General features: G+C 43.2%; 1 protein-coding gene across 1 annotated transcript in view; it reads left to right on the top strand.

The window, feature by feature from the left end:
- Positions 1–23058, top strand: part of mbtps1 (membrane-bound transcription factor peptidase, site 1) — a 45835-nt gene that overhangs the window by 13327 nt on the left and 9450 nt on the right. Inside the window, exons 4-15 of the mRNA XM_052060826.1 lie at positions 178–393; positions 493–603; positions 2153–2262; positions 2808–2924; positions 4664–4731; positions 5035–5137; positions 6664–6815; positions 17588–17749; positions 17824–17968; positions 18075–18263; positions 18398–18570; positions 19328–19443. Of these exons, the coding sequence (XP_051916786.1) occupies positions 178–393; positions 493–603; positions 2153–2262; positions 2808–2924; positions 4664–4731; positions 5035–5137; positions 6664–6815; positions 17588–17749; positions 17824–17968; positions 18075–18263; positions 18398–18570; positions 19328–19443 (1662 nt within the window). The remainder of the gene's footprint in view (positions 1–177; positions 394–492; positions 604–2152; positions 2263–2807; positions 2925–4663; positions 4732–5034; positions 5138–6663; positions 6816–17587; positions 17750–17823; positions 17969–18074; positions 18264–18397; positions 18571–19327; positions 19444–23058) is intronic.

Below are 23058 nucleotides of genomic sequence, written 5' to 3'. Positions count from 1 at the left end.
GCTCGACATCACTGGGAAATAGATGCAACGAGATAACTTAAAGGCAAAATTCACATGTAATGATCACTCTGAGCCTGTGGTTAAAAATAATACCTCTATAGAATTAAAATAATGATTCACACTTATATCCACTTGAGGACTAAATTGTTGCCCAATTGTTGCATTTTGTTTCCCCAGCATCAGAAACCGCTGCGCCCTGTAACACTAGCGACAGGATGCAAAAATGGCAGTCATGGCAATCGTCCCGGCCTTTTCGAAGGACAAGTCTGTCACTGGCCTCAGGTTTTTGGCATTCAACTGGCCGCCACTCCAGTCGGCGCCTCCTGCGAGCCATCCCCCGCCATGTAGCCCAGATCCTGCAAGCAGATGTACTCTGGCAGATGGGACACACTGGTAAGCCTCAACAGTTTTGAATCAGAAGGATGCATTATACATGCAAAGCATCCAAATGTAAGGTGCTGAAATAAACATTGCCTGCGTGTGGGTGTGTAGGTTCTGGTGTGAAAGTGGCAGTGTTTGACACTGGTCTGAGTGAGAAACACCCACATTTTAAGAATGTGAAGGAAAGGACCAACTGGACCAATGAGAAGACACTGGATGATGGTGAGCATTACAAAATACCGTATTTTCACGACTATTCGACGCACCGTACGGTTGGGCGCAGTCTCATTAATGGGTGACATTTCTGTATTTTACACATACACAGGACGCACTGTACTAATGGGCGCAGTTTTACAGTGGTAAAACATACGCTTAAACATACGGCATGCATGCATGCTAACACGTTCGCTAACACGTTAGCTTGAGGCATACACTGAAGCTCAAAGCTAAAACAAATTTTTAAAAAGGCAACGAAAGCAGAACTGAGTTCGGGTGTATTTTATTTACAAGGTACTCAGGTTTTTTGCTCAATCATCACTCAGAAAGCCATCAAAGTCGTCATCTTCTGTGTCCGAATTGAACAATTGTGCAAGTATCGGTAATCCATCCAAACCGCCGGGTTCCCTCTCGTTGTCAGAGTCACTCTCGTCGTCATGTGGCTCCACAGAAATGATGCCGGCTTTGCCAAAAGCTCGAACAACTGTACTAGCAGATACATTCGTCCAAGCAGCCACAATCCATTCACAGATTGTGGCGTAACTAGCCAGCCCGGCGCTGCCTCCCACTCTTCGTGAAGCTGTGTTCGCCATCGATCATGCATTTTTCCCATGCCGCTCGCAACTTCACTTTGAACGCCCGGTTGATGCCGATGTCCAGCGGTTGGAATTCATTTTCGGGGGTTCTTGGAAACCAAAACCGAAGTTGTTTTGCAATAACTCACATTTTATACAGGTGCTGGTACCTGCTAGAGGCGTGCCTTTAGCGTCCACTTACACGCCCACCCTTCACTCATTGCCGGACCCGCCCCCTGCGTGCCTGTCCTCACTCAAGTCCACCTCTCTTCATATATTTATATGTGCACGGACACGCTTCACCGATTGGCCGACCTCTTCTCCGCATGCGTGCGTGTCGTCACTCACGTACACATTTTCTCGCTCTCCATAATTTACATATAAGTGCACGGACGCGCTTCACTGATTGGCCGACCTCTTCTCCACACTTCACTGATTGGCCGACCTCTTCTCCGCATGCGTGCGTGTCGTCACTCACGTACACATTTTCTCTCTCTCCATATATTTACATATAAGTGCACGGACGCGCTTCACTGATTGGCCAACCTCTTCTCCGCACTTCACTGATTGGCCGACCTGTTCTCCGCATGCGTGCGTGTCGTCACTCACGTACACATTTTCTCTCTCTCCATATATTTACATATAAGTTCACGGACGCGCTTCACTGATTGGTCGACCTCACTTCCGCCTTTTTTCTATATAAACAGCGTGTCGGTTCTCAGCCAGATTTTGGAACTCAGCTCATATAAAAGACGCTCCGCATTATAAGGCGTCCTGTCCATTTTGGAGAAAATTTTAAACTTTTAATCGCGCCTTATAGTCGTGAAAATACGGTATACTAATATTAATGATGAAGAGGTGCAAATGCATTTTTATTATGATTGTCAATGTAATTTCCTTATAAGCGCATTAGGAATCAATAACGTTTTGACGTGGAAGAAAAAAAATATTGAATCAGGCTTTTTATTGTATTTTTTCAGGCTTGGGTCATGGCACATTTGTAGCTGGAGTGATAGCAAGTATGAGAGAGTGTCAGGGCTTTGCTCCTGACTCAGAGCTGCACATCTTCAGAGTGTTCACAAACAACCAGGTATGTACGATCATAATGGCCAGCACAGAGGCCGACTGGTTTGCACATCCACCTCTATCCGCACAGTTCTGAGGTTGTGGGTTGAAATCCAGGCTCTGGCCTTCTTTTTTGGTGTTTGCTTGTTCTTCCTTTGCCTGCTTTCAATTTCTCCGGATAGTCCTCCCAAATTCTAAAAACATGATTTATAGGTTAATTGAATACTTGAAATTGTCCATAGAAGTGATTGTGAGTGTGAATGGTTGTCTGTCTATATGTGTCCTGCAATTGGTTGGCAACTAGTTCAGGATACCCCTCACTTCTCACTCAGAATCAATTGGTTGAGGCTCCAACACACCTTAGTGGAGATGAGTAATACAGAGAATGAATGAATGGTTGGATGATACTTTAACACCTCTAATTATTCCCATGTCCCCGCGCCTTAACCATCCAGTAGATGCAGTAAGTTTCCAGAGACATAAAATGCAAGGACAAGTGAGTGTGATTAAAAAAAAAAAGTAAATAAATAAAACAAAATTATTTCCCCCTCCACACTTTTTACTGTCCAGGTGTCATACACATCATGGTTCCTGGATGCTTTCAACTATGCCATCCTGAAAAAGATTGATGTTCTCAATCTCAGCATTGGAGGCCCCGATTTCATGGATCACCCTTTTGTTGATAAGGTCAGACAGTCACGTCGTACTTGTTTATCACCTGAAGAACATGTCATCTCAGTATAAATATTCAAGTTGGCAGGGCTCCAGCAGGGTCTTCAAAAGTCTTAAAAGCACCCAATTGCCTTTAAAAGTGTTCCAGGCTAATTGGGTTCAATATTGTCTACGTTATATACTAACCAATTTTATTCACAATAATTATGCCATAAGAAAATTGCATTTTTTAGATGACACTTTCATCAAGCCGTGTTACAGAAAAATACCTGCATCTTTCAAGATAATGTTTTTTATTATTTTTTCAAAGCATCAAAATACAGTACTTCACTCCATGGCTTGCACGATTTTGCAAAATGACATGACCCCCTTACCCACCTCACTTAAACCGTATGGATAACTTGTGAGCTCCTTTTGAAACAGACTATTTAGCACAATAGAAAATTGTTCATCTCTCTAACACTAATGTCTTGGAGTTTGTGGTTGCTGCTGTACAAAAAGCTGATTATCAATATATATTAAAATTGATTAACGTCATGGATGGAATGAAGACAAGGCTACATTGGTCAATGATTTTTGAGGGGAAATGTTTTTGTACATTTTCAGTTGTTTTTTTTTTTCCCTTTGCAGATGAAAATGCACAAGTGAAATGGGCAAATATGTATTTTTTTTTCCATTTAATGACCTGATAATTATGTGTAACTATTTGCCAAGTAATTTTGTATAAATATTCAGGTTGAGCTTCAGTAACATTTTGGATTGGGCAAGAGTTCTGTAATAGTTAAAAAATAAAATAAATGATCAAAAACACAACCGGCCTAATAAATGGCGATGTGGTGTATTTACAAAGGAGGTGAAGGAAGCAGGAGTTTGAGCTACATTACAGGAGTAAGGTGCCTTCTCCTGGAAGATTATCATGACATTACTGTGGACATGAGAGTTTTGGCCCGGACCCTGTAATTTATGATATAATGATTTACTACTTTTAGTACTGAATCGGAAGAGCTCCTTGACAGTCTACTGAAAAATGTTTGTGGTCGTCTTTTTTTCTTGATGCTTTCACTTCAAACATTTAAACTTCAAATCAAATGGACCTAGCAAATTGATCTAATTTGTCAGGGGTTAAACCGTATGAACTGTCATGGAGGCTCTGTGAAGGAGGAGGGGGAGGGAAAGGTAAGCAAGTGGCACAATTCTCACAAAAACTCAGATAAACCTATGATGCAATATATCGAAACATTTTTGGGAGGATTGTTATTTATTTCTTTTTGAATGATTAAAGAAAATTGGGCTCTTGCAGAAAGGGCATGTTTCTCAACTAGAGCAGAAGGGCATGCACTTGAGCACCACTAGGGGTCCACGTGTGCATGTATTTAGAGCAGCTAAATACTGCCTTGGGTGTGGTGATCAAATAATGACGGTTTGTCTCTTTTTCAGTTGAATTGTTTGAATTTAGTTTTTGCTTGATTGCCAGGTTGGCATTGGAAAATTAGAATCTGTTGTCAGTTACCATACCTGGATGAATAAAGGTAGTAGCATACATGAATTCAATAAATTATAACGGCCAAGGATAATGATTGTATCCAAGTCAAATTTTAACCCGAGAACACCTAACATTTTATCTGGGGTTTGTTACCTTTCCAAATCACTGTCAAAGTGCTCATCTTGTTTTTTGACTCATATTGTAGCGCATGAAAGCAGTGTAATATGGTGTGTTTGTAAATGCTGTTTTCCCCATCTTTTTCGATGTACAGGTATGGGAGCTCACTGCCAATAGAGTGATAATGGTCTCAGCAATTGGCAACGATGGACCACTGTATGGGTATGATAGTCACTATATTGAAGAAATCATGCTTCCTTCACACAAAACTGTTTTACGTGGAGAAAAAAAACATTGTTCTTTTATAATCACTGGCAAATGGGGTATAGTGTCAGCAAAAGTTAAAATTTTAGATAAAATTATAAATAACAGACATACCCCACTTTAGATAAAATCCTATGTAACAGACATACCCCACAATAGTCGAAACAGGGATATATAATGGCACTTGTGGCACTAATTAGGAATGTTTGCTGGTCAGTCCCGCCACATGACTTGCAAATAACATGGGCATCCTTTTGTTAGAACGCTCAACAACCCGGCAGACCAGATGGATGTCATTGGAGTGGGAGGCATAGACTTTGAAGACAATATTGCAAGGTTTTCTTCCAGAGGCATGACTACCTGGGTAAGTCTCTGCAGGAGCGCTGTTACTTCCCTAATACAAATCAAATTCCAATGAAATTTGGACATTGTGTTGAACATAAATAAAAAGGGAATACAGTGATTTGCAAATAATGTGGAACTTATATTGAATTGAATACTCTACAAAGATAAGATATTTAACGTTCATTATAAACAATGATAAACTTCATTGTTTTTAGCAAATTTTATTAGTGCAACACATTTGAAAAAAGCTGGGAGAGGGCCATACTTTTGGGAACTGAGGACACTAATTGTTGAAGCTTTATAGGCGGTATTCTTTCCCATTCTTGCTTTGCATAATAGAGTTTTAAGTGAATGAAGCACCAAACTCAATATACTGACATTGGTTTTCTCAAGTGTTGTTAAACCCATGTGGTGACATAATTTATGCATTGATGTTGGGTATTGATGCAGTGCCACCTGAGGAATTGAAGGTCATGAGCATTCAATGTTGGTTTTCGGCCTTGCTGCTTATATGCAGTAATTTCTCCAGGTTCTCTGAACCTTTTGATGATATTATGCTTCACAAATGATGAAATCCCTACAGTCCTTGCAATTGTACGTTGAGGAGCATTGTCCTTAAACTGTTTGACTATTATCCCATGCAGTTGTTCACTAAGCGGTAAACATTGCCCCATCTTTACTTGTGATTGGCTGAGCAATTCAGAAAAGCTACTTTTATACCAAATCATGGCACCCACCTGCTCCCAGTTAGCCTGCTCACTTGTGAGATGTTCCCAACGTGTTTAATGAGCATTCCTCATTCTTTTTTGCCATGTGTCCCAGCCATAAATTACCAATGATCATTATTTGCTAAAAGCAATCAAGTTGATCAGTTTGAACATGAAATATCTTGGCTTTGTGGTATACTCAATTAAATATAGGATGAACATATTTTGCAAATCATTGTGTTTTGTTTTTATTTATGTTTCACACAACGCCCCAACTTCACTGAGAGCAGGTTTGTATATTGTAATTAATATTTTAAAAGTGTCTTGAAAGAAGTTTAGTTTAAACATTTTCACTTTGATTTGGAGTTGGTCAACCACTGTGTCAAAACTTTCTAATTCTTCATTCGCATCCCAGGCATTTGCACACAACACAGTATCACCTCTCATACAACTTGAATCAGTTGCGGCCAACGCAGACATCTTACCTGAGATACAATTACGATTTTGCACTCCAGACTCTTACACTCTGAAGCTGATGTTTGATTAAATGAGGAGGTCAGAGTGAAAAGACTGCACTCAGCCACTCTCCAAATAGACTGCATCAGCTATATTTTCTATTCATGTTCTTTGAAAGTATTTCCCTGCTCCGTCCACTTTCTTTCCTGTCTTGGGATTGTAACTTTTCCTTGATATCCATCCACTGCCAGACACTGTGTTGCAATAACAGACAGTAAGTTTATTCTTTAATTCACAATACTGGAAAAAAATAACAATAATAATAATTCCGAGCAGTGGGTTTTGCTGTCTTGTCTTGAATCTGACTCACATCTCTGTGCAGGAGCTGCCTGGGGGCTACGGCAGAGTGAAGCCCGATATTGTCACCTATGGTTCTGGTGTTCGGGGGTCAGGGATGAAGGAAGGATGCCGATCTCTGTCTGGCACCAGTGTTGCCTCTCCCGTGGTGGCTGGAGCCGTTACACTTTTGGCTAGGTGAAGATCATAAACTGATCCCTGTCGTTAAAACATATGTTTGCGCTTGTTTTGATCTATGCTCATTTAGAAAGTATACATTGTCAGTGAGATAGCTATTAGCATTCTTAGATTTGTAGCCCATCTTTTACAGGTATGGTTAAAAGGTAGGTTGTTCTAATGAAATGTATTTTTTGAATGGTCATTCTTAATGTTTGCAATCAACTAAAATCCAGTAGATCTGGAGGAAAATGGCATCACTATATATATATATATATATATATATATATATAGATATATATATATCTATATATATATATATATAGATATATATATGTATATGTTGAGGAATGGGAGCTGTCAATTTGCTCTTGGCCCTTCCTTGTTTACAGGTTCTTTTATCTCTCTATAAGGTGGAAGAAGACCCAACACCACGTAGTCTATTCTTCAGTTTATCACAATGCAACATGAATCGATTCGGGCTCCTGTGAGTCTCAGATTTCATCAGGAAGCCCCGAGCAACTTCAGTCACACGTACATATAGGCATAGTATGTTAATTAGGGGCGGGCAGTCCTTCCCCTTATGTAAAAATCTGAAACAAAGAAAGTCAAGCAAAGTTCGATCTTGGCATTTTGACAAAGTACAGAGAATATCTGATGGTCCACAAATCTTGAGATTAGGTTTCCTCTTCGAAGGCACTTGACAGCCTTCAGGGACTTTTACGATGTGGGGGACGCAAAAGAAGACGGTCAGGGGACTGTTAATCATCAAGGGGCAATAGGACCCCAACTTCACCCTACACTCTTTGTTTTAACTATTTCAGCAGATGTTCAGGAGAGAAACTAGTGTCAATAGTTCTCATAGCAAGATGAAATTCATTAACAATGTTCTACTACTACTTCTAGCGGAATAATTCCTTAACAAATCCCTCTCTTGATCACAATTAATATTGTGATCACAAAACTACTGTGTCAAACTCCGTCGTCAAAGCGGAACAACCAATTCTGTCTTGTGCAAAGCATCATCAAACAAACTACAGCCGGAAATAACATCTTCAGCGAAGCCTGCCACCAGTGCCCACATTAGTAGAGAAATAGAGACCAAAATAACCAGTATAATCAGGAAGATATGTTATTAGTTCTGGGCCCCCTGAGAACTTTGTCTTGGTTTCACGTCCAGTCGTCCTTCCGAAGGTCACTTTTGAAGTTGGAGACGCTTCTTGGGGCTGACGCATTCCTTCCCGGTAGACAGCATGATGGGTCCTTTGTGTCACTCTGCGTGGTACCATTCATCTCGGCTGGTGCCACTTCCGCTGTAGGACCCCCAGATACAGATGCTCGGGATACGTCTGTGGTTTCATGGGGTGTTCACCCTGGAGTCTCGTCCGCTCCTGAAAATAGGAGACGAGAACACTCAATGACTCCTTGTCTGCTTCATGGGGAATCGTTTGTTGAAGAGCCCCCGGGTCCATGGATTGCCATGGAGCGGGGAACTCCTGGTCACGTCCCATCTTAAAAGGTGTGAGACCCGTGGTGGACTTAACGGTGGACCTCGTGGTGAAAGCGCAAGTGGTAGCGCCTCATCCCAATCTGATTTCTCTGAGGTCATCACCATCTGAGTTTTTGATATAAGCCTCTGATACGTTGGTTCGAGCTTACCTTGAATTGCAGATGAAAAAACCCATGCCTCCCGAATTGGAGTCTTCAATTTAGTTGCCAACAGGACTGGACGTCCATCAATTTCATGCCGATACAAACCAGTCTCATCCCTGGCCACCCGGTTAGTTCTTCTCCTCCGGGATACCCTCTCTTGGTCTGAAATAAGGTTGTTAGTTTGGAAAACATACAATTTCCCATTTTTGATTCCACTTCCATCACTAAAGATCGAGTCGTCTTTTTTTTATCTCGCTATGTTGAATCGATGTTCCTGTGGCAGTTTTTTTTTCATTGTAAAGTTTTGTCTCATGCTGCCGCATATCTGATGCATGCTGAATGTTTTTGTTCAATTGGGTCCAATTGCATGCTGACGAATGTCAAAATTCATCAAAATTAGTCTTTTACTTACCTGTTGTTCACGTTCCTGCCATTCACATTCCCCTTTTCTGAAAAAGAACTACAGAAACAGAACCTTCTTTTTCAGAAACATCTAAGTAAATCAGCTAGACCAGGCTGCACAAAAGAAACCGGCATCGCTGTACCTTCTGATGTGTTCAGTCTCCCCAAAAATATAAAGGCAGTGCACATTGTAATTTTCACATGCGATAGTTTGAAACCGCAAAAAGCCAAACGTCAAAGGAGCCACCACATGGCATCCAAACAACAAATCTTAGATGATGCATTACTATACCGAATAAGCACAACGTCATCCGTAGGTCGGAAAGAGTAGAGTAGCTGTTTAAGCACTTGGATAAAAATTCCAGAAGACAAAATCGAATACGTGGGGCAACCGAGTGTAGTAAAATTTAACTCCAAGGTGAGAGAATGAGAAAATTCCCTATACGATTCTGAAAGTGGTATATGGAAAAAACCTTAGCTAAATCGATTACAAAAAAGGTGTACGAATGAGAATTTTTGGATATTTGAGTAGACGGCAAAAAAGTATGAGGGGCGCGGCCATGTCAGGCCTAGATACCAGTCAATGAGATGAGATCCTCTGACAGGTCCACTCTGGCTGCCATACCCTTCAGGACCTACAATAATTGAGGAGGAGGGAACATTAAATAAATTGCCTTGTGTTTCACCCAACCAGGCCACACGATAAATTTCAATCTCTAGCTTGTCAAAAGCATTGTGCAGTGGGAAGGACCGATCAGCGGATGGTAAGGTCATATGGAGGAAGTCTAAGGAGACCAAAGCCGATACTGTTGGAAGACAGAGTTCAGTGATGGGTCATCGGCTGACTTTAGCAACAGTCAGCCTTGTATCAGCAGGCATTGGGAGCAAGTGTGGTCCAGCATGTTCAAGTTCATGACAGTCTTTCAGTGAGGCCAGCAGTGATCCCGATTGTTGGGGATTCGGGTACCCATGGAGCAGATGGGTATTGTCCATTTGGGGGTGCCGTATCCTGTCATTGTTGTTGGTTTTGCGGAGGAGGAGTCAGAGCTTGTTGATCATAGCCTGATTGATGAACAGGTGGGTGCCGGCGGTGCGGGCATTTCCTTGTCCAATGATTCACATCACCACAAATGAAACGGCCAGCTTGGCTCCCGTGACTTCCTCGTCCACGCCCACCTTCCCGTCTCGAACCTCCCCCGAGCCATGCGTCTCGGCCCTGCCTTGTGGGCAGGTCGTAATGTTGAGGTGGGGCTTGGAGCTGCGGTGGGGGTGTGATCAGCCGTGGTGGAGCCTGTTGAGAGACACTGATTGACATTTGATTAGATCTCCCAAGTTTCTCTTTTTTGCATGCATTACTGGTGGCTCTCTTAGCCTCTTCTATTCGTGGGTTCAAAAAGTTGTTCTGTAGCTTGGATGTTTTCTCAGTCTCTTCCTCGGCTCTCATTCGAGATTGTTGCACATAATATAGGAAATGAGTTCGCCAATTCACGTCATCTGAAGTGGGGAGAGAGTCGGAGAGTTAGTCATCATTTTCTGCACATCATACGGACAACCCCCCAGCACTGCTTGCCTGAACAAAGCTTGATTCAATGGATGACTATTGGGGTCCTGTCCTGTGACAGTCACCCAAGCATCCATACAATTAACCAAATAAGTCATTGGGTGTACCTCAGATAGCAATTCAAACGCCAGTTGTTGTGAAGGACCCAATGTTGTTGGATAAAGGGAACTCAGCGCGTCTGATTTTCTATCATTCAACCTAGTCATTTTGCAAGAGGCTATTCCCTCTAAAAGGTCCATAATCTCTTTGGGTAAATACTTACTCTTAAGCCAGTCTATTGCCCACAACTGTATGTCATTGTCAATTTTAGGCAAATCCAGCAACATTTGCCTTGTCAATTCAGTCTCCTTAGTTACAAAAGTGGTCGCATCCCAAACACTCATGCTTTCATTATCCTGTTTAATTTGCATACATTTTTCTACTTTTACCAATTGTTTATGGACCACCCTGGGCAGATCAGGGGGAAGCTTGGCACACAAGGGATTCGGGTGGGGGCCAGTAAAATGGCTTGAATGCGTTACCCCCCTTCCTGTAGGTTTGTACAGACTTGCCTGTGGAGCCTACACAATGATTAAAGTGCCCCTCTGTTAAGACGTTTATAATTTTTTTTAATTCACTCAATATCTTTAACCCTCACAACAGTGTCTGCGATTGTGATGAATATAGACACATTTTCGTGTGTCTGGTGAGCTCAGGTCTCTCTGCCTGCAGATTGACCATCCGCTCCAATTTCTTCTGCCTTGTCTATGTACAAGTGACCACTCGGCGCTTGTAGTGGGGTCATAATTTTAGCGCTCCTCACCCCATGCGGTGAAGGAGGCATGATCGCTGCCTTGATTATCATAACTTTTTTGGAGTTACTTTGGTTATTATTTTTTTCTTTGTCCAATGTCGAAGGCAGTGGTCAAGCCGCCCATGAAATGCAATATATAGAATAACCTCTACTTGTCAACTTGACCCTCTCTTTTCCCCTCGCATATCAACCACATCATATTATCATCTTAGAAACATCCACCGGCTCCGCTATTTTCGTTATACCGACTCATTAACGCATTCCAAGTCCAGCCTCAAAACACATCTGTTCAGACAGGATTATTCACTCGGACCATAAAGCCATTATCTTTTGGTTGTTGTATTTTTCTTATGTTATTTGATGTTGTTTTTAACATTGTATTCGTGATTTTAACTGCTTGTTGTAAGGTGTCCTTGAGTTCCTAGAAAGACGCCCACAAATAAAATTATTATTATTATTATATTATTATTATAGCTCAAATCGAATACAATTAGTTTTTTTAATCTTGAGATTAGGTTTCCTCTTCGAATGCACTTGACAGCCTTCAGGGACTTTTACGATGTGGGGGACGCAAAAGAAGACGGCCAGGGGACTGTTAATCATCAAGGGGCAATAGGACCCCAACTTCACCCTACACTCTTTGTTTTAACTACTTAAGCAGATGTTCAGGAGAGAAACTAGTGTCAATAGTTCTCATAGCAAGATGAAATTCATTAACAATGTTCTACTACTACTTGTAGCGGAATAATTCGTTAACAATATATATATACCGTATTTTCACGACTATTCGACGCATCGTACTAATGGCCGCAGTCTCATTAATGCGTGACATTTCTGTATTTTACACATACACAGGACGCATCGTACGAATGGCCGCAGTTTTACAGTGGTAAAACATACGCCAGCTTAAACATACAGCATGCATGCGCGCACTCTAACACGTTAGCTTGAAGCATACGGTAGCATGCCAAGACATACTGATAAGATAAAAACACGTTTTTAAAAAGGCAACGAAAGCAGAACTGAGTTCGGGTGTATTTTATTTAGCCATCGTACAATGTTCTCACGTTTTTCGATCAATCATCACCCAGAAATCCATCAAAGTCCTCATCCTCTGTATCAGAAGCAGAGGACTGCACATCTCAGTTGTCATTGAATGCATCACATGCTAGTGTGAGTTGCTATGCATTGTCGAGCGGAAAGAAGGAGTAGCAACAGCAAAGTCAACATTTCTCTCGTGTGAAGCTTTCCCACATTTGAAAGTAAAGAACAAAGCGAAACATGGTGGCAGCGCGTGTGTGTGTAGAAAGAATTGAACAATTGTGCAAGTACCGTAATCCATCAAAAACGCCGCGTTCCCTCTCGTTGTTGCGTATTGTGGCGTAACTCGCCAAGCGCTGCCTCTCACTCTTTGTAAAGTTGTGTTTGCCACCGATCATCCATTGTTCCCATGCCGTTTGCAACTTTACTTTGAACGCCCGGTTGATGCCAATGTCCAGCGGTTGGAGTTCTTTAGTCAAGCCTCCGGGAATAACGGCAAGCTCAGAGTTCATTTGCTTGACTTGTTTTTTTCACCGCTGCTGTGAGATGGGCACGCATGCCAAAAGCATAACCAATGGCTTTAAGTTTGAACTGAGCTTCGTAGGCGTGTCTTTTTGTCGAATTTATTTTCAGGGGTTCTTAGAAACCAAAACCGGAGTTGTTTTGCAACAATGCACATTGCCACACTCTATACAAGTGTTGGTACTGGCTTGAGGCGTCCACTTACACGCCCACCCTTCACCATTGGCGGACTAGCTTGCCTGTCCTCTCTCTCCCTCTCTCTCCCTCTCTCTCTCTCTCTCTCTCTCCCTCTCTCTCTCTCTCTCCCTCTCTCTCTCCCTCTCCCTCTATGTATATATACACGCCCACCCTTCCCTGATTGGCCGACTTCTCTCCGCATGCCTGGCCACAGTCACTTCCGCCTTTTCTCTATATAGACAGCGTGTCGGCTATCAGTCAGAATTTGGAACTCAGCGCATATAAAGGACGCTCCGCACCATAAGGCGTCCTGTCCATTTTGGAGAAAATTTAAGACTTTTAATGGCGCCTTATAGTCGTGAAAATACGGTATATATATATATATATATATATATATATATATATATATAAGGGCTTGAGAAATGTAGTCGGATGGTGACTCAGAGAGGAAAGGTAGTCCGCACTGAAGGGGTCTCACTCCCAGAAGGAACAATAGCAGACATTGAGGACAGCTACAAGTACCTTGGTATACCACAAGCCAATGGCAACCTCGAACTGGCAACAAGGAAAGCGGCTACGGCCATATACCTCCAGCGAGTGAGGCAAGTCCTAAGAAGCCAGCTCAATGGCAAGAATAAGACCCGGGCAATAAACAGCTATGCTCTGCCAGTGATCAGATACCCTGCAGGAATAATAAGGTGGCCAAAGGAAGAGATTCAGACCACGGAGGTTAAGACCCGAAAGCTCCTAACCATACATGGAGGGTTCCATCCCAAATCCAGCACCCTGAGACTGTACGCAAGCCGAAAGGAAGGAGGCCGGGGACTAGTGAGTGTGAGAGCCACTGTCCAGGATGAAACATCCAAGCTCCATGAATACATCAAGGAGAAGGCTCCAACGGATGACGTACTCAGAGAATGTCTCAGACAATGGGGAACAGAAGATGAGGCGCTGGAAGAGGGACCATCATGGGAGGACAAGCCCCTACACGGGATGTACCACCGGACCATAACTGAAGTGGCTGATCTCAAGAAGTCCTATCAGTGGCTAGAGAGGGCTGGCCTGAAGGACAGCACAGAGGCACTCATCCTGGCTGCTCAGGAACAGGCCGTGAGCACCAGAGCCATTGAGGCCCAGATATACCACACCAGACAAGACCCAAGGTGTAGGTTGTGCAAAGAGGCACCTGAGACGATCCAACACATAACTGCAGGGTGTAAGATGCTGGCAGGGAAAGCCTACATGGAACGCCATAACCAGGTGGCTGGCATAGTCTACCGAAACATCTGTGCGGAGTATGGACTGGAAACCCCAAGGTCAAAATGGGAAACACCTCCGAAGGTGGTGGAGAATGACAGAGCGAAGATCCTGTGGGACTTCCAGATCCAGACTGACAAGATGGTAATGGCGAACCAACCAGATATCGTGATCATAGATAAAGGGCAGAGGAAAGCCGTTGTAGTGGATGTAGCGGTCCCAAGTGATGGAAACATCAGGAAGAAGGAACATGAGAAACTCGAGAAATACCAAGGGCTCAGAGAGGAGCTGGAGAGAGCCTGGAAGGTAAAGGTGACAGTCGTGCCTGTGGTGGTCGGAGCACTCGGGGCAGTGACCCCCAAACTAGATGAGTGGTTGCAACAGATCCCGGGAACAACATCGGACATCTCAGTCCAGAAATGTGCAGTGCTGGGAACAGCAAGGATACTGCGCAGAACCCTCAAGCTTCCTGGCCTCTGGTAGAGGACCCGAGCTGAATGAGGGACGGACACCACCCGAGGGGTGAGATGAGGATTTTTTATATATATATATATATATATATATATATATATATATATATATATATATATATATATATATAATATATGTGTGTGTGTATATATATATGTGTGTTTATATATATATATGTGTGTATATATATATATGTGTATATATAACGAATTTTCACGACTATTCGACGGACCGTACCAATGGGCGCAGTCTCATTAATGGGTGACATTTCTGTATTTTACACATATACAGGACGCACCGTACGAATGGCCGCAGTTTTAAAGTGGTAAAACATACGCTTAAACATACGGCATGCATGCATGCTAACACGTTCGCTAACACGTTAGCTTGAAGCACACACTGAAGCTCGAAGCTAAAACACGTTTTTAAAAAGGCAACGAAAGCAGAACTGAGTTCGGGTGTATTTTATTTACAAGGTACTCACGTTTTTTGCTCAAGCATCACTCAGAAAGCCATCAAAGTCGTCATCTTCTGTGTCCGAATTAAACAATTGTGCAAGTATCGGTAATCCATCCAAACCGCCGGGTTCCCCCTCGTTGTCAGAGTCACTCTCGTCGTCATGTGGCTCCACGGAAATGATGCCGGCTTTGACAAAAGCTCGAACAACTGTATTAGCAGCAACGTTCGTCCAAGCAGCTACAATCCATTCACAGATCTTGGCGTAACTAGCCCGGCGCTGCCTCCCACTCTTCGTGAAGCTGTGTTCGCCATCGATCATCCATTTTTCCCATGCCGCTCGCAACTTCACCTTGAACGCCCGGTTGATGCCGATGTCCAGCGGTTGGAGTTCTTTCGTCAAACCTCCGGGAATGACGGCAAGCTCGGAGTTCATTTGCTTGACTTTGTCTTTCACCGCTGGTGTGAGATGGGCACGCATGGAGTCGCAAATCAAGAGTGACGGCGAGGCATGGAAAAAGCCATCCGGTCTCTTAACATACACCTCACTTAGCCACTCTCTCATTTTCTCCTCGTCCATCCAGCCCTTTTGGTTTGCTTTCACGATGACGCCGGCTGGAAACTTTTCTTTCGGCAGCGTCTTTCGCTTGAAAATCACCATAGGTGGCAGTTTCTGTCCGTTAGCATGACAAGCAAGAACGACAGTGAAAGCTGACTTCTCGTGCCCCGTTGTGCGTATCGCAACCGTGCTGGTCCCCTTCTTCTCCACAGTGTGGTTCACCGGGATGTCGAAAGTCAGCGGGACCTCATCCATGTTGGTAATGTGGTTAGGCTGGATGCGTTTGTCGACAATCTTTTTACTGCAGTAGGTGCGGAAAACGGCCAGCTTTTATTTGTAGTCCGCTGGAAGTTGCTGAGCCACGGTCGTCTTCACTCTCATAGATAGATGGCGCCGTTTCATAAAGCGAAAGCACCAAGACGGACCTCCTTGAAAATGTTCAATTTTCAATTCTTCGGCTAACGATTTCGCCCTTAGTCGAATGGTGACCGTGGAGACGCTTCTGCCGGCTGCTCTTTGATCAAGAATCCACAGCTCCAGTTGGTCTTCCAACTCTGGCCACCTCGCCTTATTTCCACGGAAACTGCGCTTGGTCTTTTTGACTTGGCGAAGCTCGTTCTCCTGCTTCCTCCATTTGCGAACCATGGATTCGTTGATATTAAATTCTCTGGCGGCTGCTCGATTCCCATGTTTCACTGCATAACCGATGGCTTGGAGTTTGAATTGCGCTTCGTAGGCGTGTCTCTTTGTGGAACTCATTTTCGGGGGTTCTTGAAAACCAAAACCGAAGTTGTTTTGCAATAATGCACATACTCACATTTTATACATGTGCTGGTACCTGCTAGGGGCGTGCCTTACACGCCCACCCTTCACTCATTGCCGGACCCACCCCCTGCGTGCCTGTCCTCCCTCACGTCCACCTCTCTTCATATATTTACATTTCTCTCTCTCCATAATTTACATATAAGTGCGCGGACGCACTTCACTGATTGGCCGACCGCTTCTCCGCATGCGTGCGTGTCGTCACTCACGTACACATTTTCTCTCTCTCCAAATTTACATATAAGTGCGCGGACGCGCTTCACTGATTGGCCGACCGCTTCTCCGCATGCGTGCGTGTCGTCACTCACGTACACATTTTCTCTCTCTCCAAATTTACATATAAGTGCGCGGACGCGCTTCACTGATTGGCCGACCTCTTCCCCGCACTTCACTGATTGGCCGACCTCACTTCCGCCTTTTCTCTATATAAACAGCGTGTCGGGTCTCAGCCAGATTTTGGAACTCAGCTCATATAAAAGACGCATCGCATTATAAGGCGTCCTGTCCATTTTGGAGAAAATTTTAGACTTTTAATAGCGCCTTATAATCGTGAAAATACGGTATATTGTTTATATATATATAGTGATGCCATTTTCCATATATATATATATTTATATATATATATATATAGTGATGCAATTTTCCTCCAGATCTACTGGATATATATATATATGTGTTTGTGTGAACAAGTATGTATCATCCAATATCTATTGTGAACAATAGTTATGTTTGGGGGATGGGCCTGAACAGCTGATAGCTCTCAATGTCATGGTAATCAGACAGGCAGGGGCAAGGAGAAGAATAGGATGAATATATGAAGAAGCCCTCAAAGAATGTATGGGTCTGATGATGTGGAGGGGGTTGATGAGATACAGAACGGCAAACCTTTTGAGGTAAGGAGCAGGATATTACCAGAAAATAGGATGTGGTGTGTTGTGGGCAGCTCGTGAAGTTGGTCTACGACAAACAGGTGTAATGTGATTTCTGTCAGGGAATCTTGAGGCACTGCCAGCAGCAGATTTTACATGTTAAGAATTTGACACCAAATTAGTCATATTTACCTGTCCTCTGTCCTCCAGCACTGTGCTGAATCGAGAGTTAGTGAACCCAGCCTCCATGAAACAGGCTCTGATCGCCTCAGCCCGCAGGCTGCCAGGAGTCAACATGTTCGAACAGGGTCATGGAAAATTGGACCTGATCAGAGCTTACCAGATCCTCAACAGCTACAGACCTCAGGCCAGGTAACGCCGGCCGCATCAGGTGACCAACTGAAAGGCCTGAATAATAAAAAATAATGTGTCCTTTCTGATGTCAGTCTTTCTCCCAGCTACATTGACCTGACTGAGTGTCCATACATGTGGCCTTATTGCTCTCAGCCCATCTACTATGGAGGAATGCCCACCATTGTGAATGTCACAATTCTTAATGGGATGGGTGTCACTGGCAGGATTCTAGACAAGGTGAACACAATTTTCAATCCATTGCACAAAGCTCTTGTAAACGTACCGTACCTGACCTGGTTTTGCTTCATGATGTGGCCTCTGAATCTGTCCGTCTCTATTTCAGCCTGTTTGGCAGCCCTACCTTCCTCAGAATGGGGACCATATTGATGTGGCCGTCTCATATTCGCCAGTGTTGTGGCCATGGGCCGGCTACCTGGCTGTCTCCATATCTGTTGCCAAGAAAGCTGCATCCTGGGAAGGGATTGCCCAAGGCCATGTTATGGTGACAGTGGCATCCCCTGCAGAGAATGATGTGAGTAAATGTAGCCAAACTTGTTCTTTTTGTCATTACTATGACATGTCTTGTCATTGTGGTCATTTGTAAAAATGGTGAAAGTGTGTCTCTTATATGTAGTTGCACTAATATCTACCCATCACTTGTGTCAGTCCGAGGCGGAAGGGGAACTGACCTCCACAGTGAAACTGCCCATTAAGGTGAAGATCATCCCGACTCCTCCACGCAGTAAAAGGGTGTTGTGGGACCAGTACCACAACCTCCGGTACCCACCTGGCTACTTTCCACGAGATAATCTCCGCATGAAAAATGACCCGCTTGACTGGTATGTGTATATTTAACCAGAGGTTGATATTCTGTCAGAACTGATCAGGCTAGGTTCACACGGCAGAGCGTGATGCCCAATTCAGTTATTTTTTTTTTAAATCCAATTGTTTTCTGTACTCGTTCACATTACAAAAACAAATGTGAATGGAATGCCTCTGTGGTGTGTCATGCGTGCGCACAAAGCACGACATCACGTGGCATTGTTTACGAAGTTAAATATGGTCCAGAGTGTAAGGGCTTTCTTTTTCTCATCATATATCGACAGAGGAGTGATGCGGGAGGAGGTCGAAATAATTTGGGGAAATGAGGCAACGCTTTTTGATCTCTTCATTTCACGGACACATCTACTAAAGCCTCATGTCATGGAGATTTTTACTAAAGATGATGTCACATCATTGCTCCACATTATAAATGAGACATTTGCGTAACTGAATTATTATCACCACTAACATCAACTGCTTCATCTTTCAAATGGGACTAAATTAATGTCAAATGTTAAGTCATTGCTGTTACTCAAAATAATGCACCTTTACAGACAATTATTGTCAGTCGTCTCCCTCCCAAGTATCATGCAGGTCGGATTTGAAAAAAAAATCGGAATTGTACTGTTCGCATTGCATGAAAAAAATCAGATGAGTGTCTCGTATGGGCAAAATAATCAGAAATAAACTGCAGTGTGAACATAGCCTACGATTACCGGTAATTCTCAATCAAGCTCGTAAAATGCTTTGTTTCCACCCAAATCTTGTTTCTAGGAATGGTGACCACATCCACACGAACTTTCGTGACATGTACCAGCACCTGAGAAGCATGGGGTACTTTGTTGAAGTGTTGGGCTCCCCCATCACCTGCTTTGATGCCAGCCAATATGGTAGGAATATAGATTAACATACTTACAGTGGCTATAAACTCATGAGTTTTTTTTTGTGATTTAAAAAAAAAAAGAGTCAGACCAAGGTAGTTCTCAAAACTTCTTCCACCTTTATCCCTTTAGGGACAATGGTTACGACAGTGGACAGCTTATTAGGTTACAGGTTATCCTTATTTATGCAGGAAAGGGTCAACGTTACCCATGGCCTTACAACTCATTTGAAAAGCACACAGCGGTCTTTCATTGTCTGCAATTATTTTGTAGGTAGGTTGGCGGTCGGGAGGATGATTTTGGGGAATGGCGGCTGCATATGTGATTTAGGATGACATATCTTGTATATTTCGTAGCATGCCCCCACGCATTGGTCAGATTTCGTGGGTTGCGATGCATCCTTAGTGTTTTGCATTTTAACAGAGTTGTGTAGACCTTAAACCTGTGGTTAATAAATTCTGTCATTAAAAGGTACTCACCTGAACAAAAACATGAATGCATGATAGACGAGGAAGATGAACCAACAATTACTGAAGTGGGGTCATACCTACCAATCTTTAGCATCTTAAACTGATATTTAAAATGTCTGAAACCATCTCTGAAAAACACTGCGTGCTCATCATCATATCTTGTCACGCCAGTACTGGATCCATTGCTTGGCAGCATCACTAGTGTCTAAGAGGTCTTGATCTGTGCAGGTGGGCCCCAGTTCACAATCCCGAAGAATGTGCTCCATTGTTTGTATTGGGTGGCCACACGGACATTCACTGCTGAGTGAGAGTCCCCATTTATAGGGGTTGTTCCCAGTATTGCCTACTCTGGTTCTTGCTCTATTTAATGTCACACAGTTCTTTCTTAAGAGGGCAGTTCCACTTGGAAGATGTTCGTTTGGGCTTTGGATTGCACCATTTAGTGCATAGCTGTCCCATTTTCTCTATTTTTCGTGCCTGTGGTTTGTTGACTGCTCAGGATCTAAACTTTGGACGGTCATAAAGCTCTTTCTGGACTTCAGTCTTCTTATTGAGTCACTATGACCATAGAGGGGGTGTCTCTACGTATGTGTGGTGGTGCGATGCCCGCCAATCTGTAGAGTGCTGGCAGTGGTGTTGTTTTAGTGTGCCAGTAATTATTCTGCATGTGTTGTTCAGCTCAGGATCTATTTTGTGAGCATGACACGATCTTGCCCATGCTGCTGAGCAATGTTCAGCAGTAGAGTAACATAGTGCTAGGGCTGTTGTTCTCAGAGTTTTAGGATCTGTTCCCAGTTAGAGTTAGCAAGTTTAGCTAAGAGGTTGTTTCTTGTGGCAACTTTTGACTTGAGTTTCCTTACATGATCTGCGAAGGAGAGCGTTCGATCTAATGTGACTCCAAGATAGACGGGATAGTCAACATGCTCAAGTCTCTCATTATTCCAGTGGATGCTTAATTTTCTATTTGCCTGGTGGTTATTTAGGTGGAAAGCGCACACACCTGCGTCTTTCCTGGATTGGCATTAAGTGAGTTTTGTTTATAATACTCTGTTAGATGTTGAAGAGCAGCTGATGGTCTTCTTTCGGTGGTTTCAAATGAGCGCGATTGGGTGGCAATACACAAATCATCGTGTGCGTGCTTACTGCTTTTATAGTGTGTGGTTTACATGAAATGACTCAGTACACCACACAGAAGGACGATTGCAAGCCAAGTCCTCTAAAGTTTAGAGTTTGAACCACTCTCTAGTAGTACCACAACTGACCTGTGAGAGACAGCATGGTGCCATTAGGCACTAGTCCCTAACCACAAGGCTGCTCCCTTCCCGGAGCGTTATCCGACTCCCACCTCTGATGACCTTCGGAAGGGCAATATAAGTAGGACTGGGCGATTATAAGATTGAGAATCATGATCTTAACCCTTAGATGCATATGTGGGTCAAAAATGACCCGGTGAGGTTTTTTTCTTGAAATATATTCGTACTGAAAATTTATTATAATTTCATATTCCGGGTATTCCTCAAAAAACATGTTTTTTATATAATGTCATTCACAATTTTAACTTGCATTTTATACATTTTAAGAAATTTCAATTTTTGTATTGCTACCCAAAGTTTCCATAAATGGGTCAAAAGTGACCCGTGTACATTTTCTATGGAGTCCAATGGGAACCACTGATTCGAATCGACTTTGGCTGTCAGCAATACATTGAATGCGGACTGGGCAGACTATACTATCAGAAATGAACCCCTCAGGAAAATTATTTTACACTGTAAGAGCTGATACGTCTAAGTATTATCTTCATATAAAATTGTTTGTGTGTCGTTCATGACTATGATTTATCTACAAATTGGCCTTCCGCCAGGAAACAGATCATATGGCAGTCTTTCGCTATGTATGGTACCTGTTCTTGGTCAACTGCAGCCAGCAATTCATCCCCAGTGATTGTGTCACTGTCGATGAACAGCTTGTGCCATTCAGGGGAAGGTGCAAGTTTCTACAGTACATGCCAAGCAAGCTTGCCAAGTATGGCCTAAAGATCTTCTGGGTTTGTGATGCACGCATAACCTATGCAATAGATGGTATAGTTTACACGGGGAGACAACCAGGGGAAGACGTTCAGAAGAATCTGGGAGAAAATATTGTCCAGCAGCTGTGTGGTAGATTTAGAAACACCGGTCGCAACATCACCATGGATAACTTTTTCACCAGTGTGCCACTCGCGCAGCATCTCCTGGAGAAGGAGCTCACTATTGTGGGGACTCTGTCAGAACAAGCCAGACATCCCTACTCTGATGAAGCTTTCCAAGACCAGGGAGGTTTACAGCACAGAGTTTGGATTCAATGACAGCCTTACCATGGTCAGCTACGCCAGAAAGAAAGGAAAATCTGTTGTGCTCCTGAGCACGATGCACCACGACAAAGCAGTGGATGAACATAGCAAAGAGAAAAAAACAGAAGTGATCAAATTTTACAAGACAAATGGAGGTGTAGACACCATTGACCAGATGGTTGGCAACTACCCGTGCAAGCGACAAACACAGAGGTGGCCCATGGTGCAATGGTACAACATAATTGACATCGGCACCCTAAATGCCTACACCTTTTTCATGGCTCAGCACCCAGATTTCAAGAGTGGCATCACCAATGCACGACGGCTGTTCCTCAAAGAGCTGTCAAAGGAGCTTGTCACACCACACATGATGAGTCGACTGGAAAGCTGCACCCAAATGCAAATCCCGTTTATTGAAGCAATGAAAAGGTGCGGGGTGACAAAAGCCACCACTAAGACACAGGAAAGAAATACACAGGGCCAACCAAAGTGAAAAAGGTGTCAGATCTGCCCAAGTAACAAAGATCGCAAAGTCAGCAATAGGTGTGGGAAATGCAATGTACCTGTGTGCAATGATCACTGACAGAAAGGAAAAACAGGCAATGCATACAGACAGACAGACACACACGCACACACACACACACACACAAAATGGATGTTCACATTTTTCTATTGCTATTCTGGCTAATTTTTATTTTTCAAAAATGTTAAAAAATTAAAAATAAAGATATTTCAAACATGAAATCATTCCTGTATGGTCCTAAATATATTACAAAATTTTATAGAAGTGATTATTCTTAACTAAAATGACAAAAACGTCATTAA

Source organism: Hippocampus zosterae, chromosome 3 (assembly GCF_025434085.1).
Source record: "Hippocampus zosterae strain Florida chromosome 3, ASM2543408v3, whole genome shotgun sequence".
Lineage (NCBI taxonomy): Eukaryota > Metazoa > Chordata > Actinopteri > Syngnathiformes > Syngnathidae > Hippocampus > Hippocampus zosterae.
The sequence above is the reverse complement of the archived record's forward strand: the minus strand, read 5'-3'. Positions and strand labels throughout refer to the sequence as shown.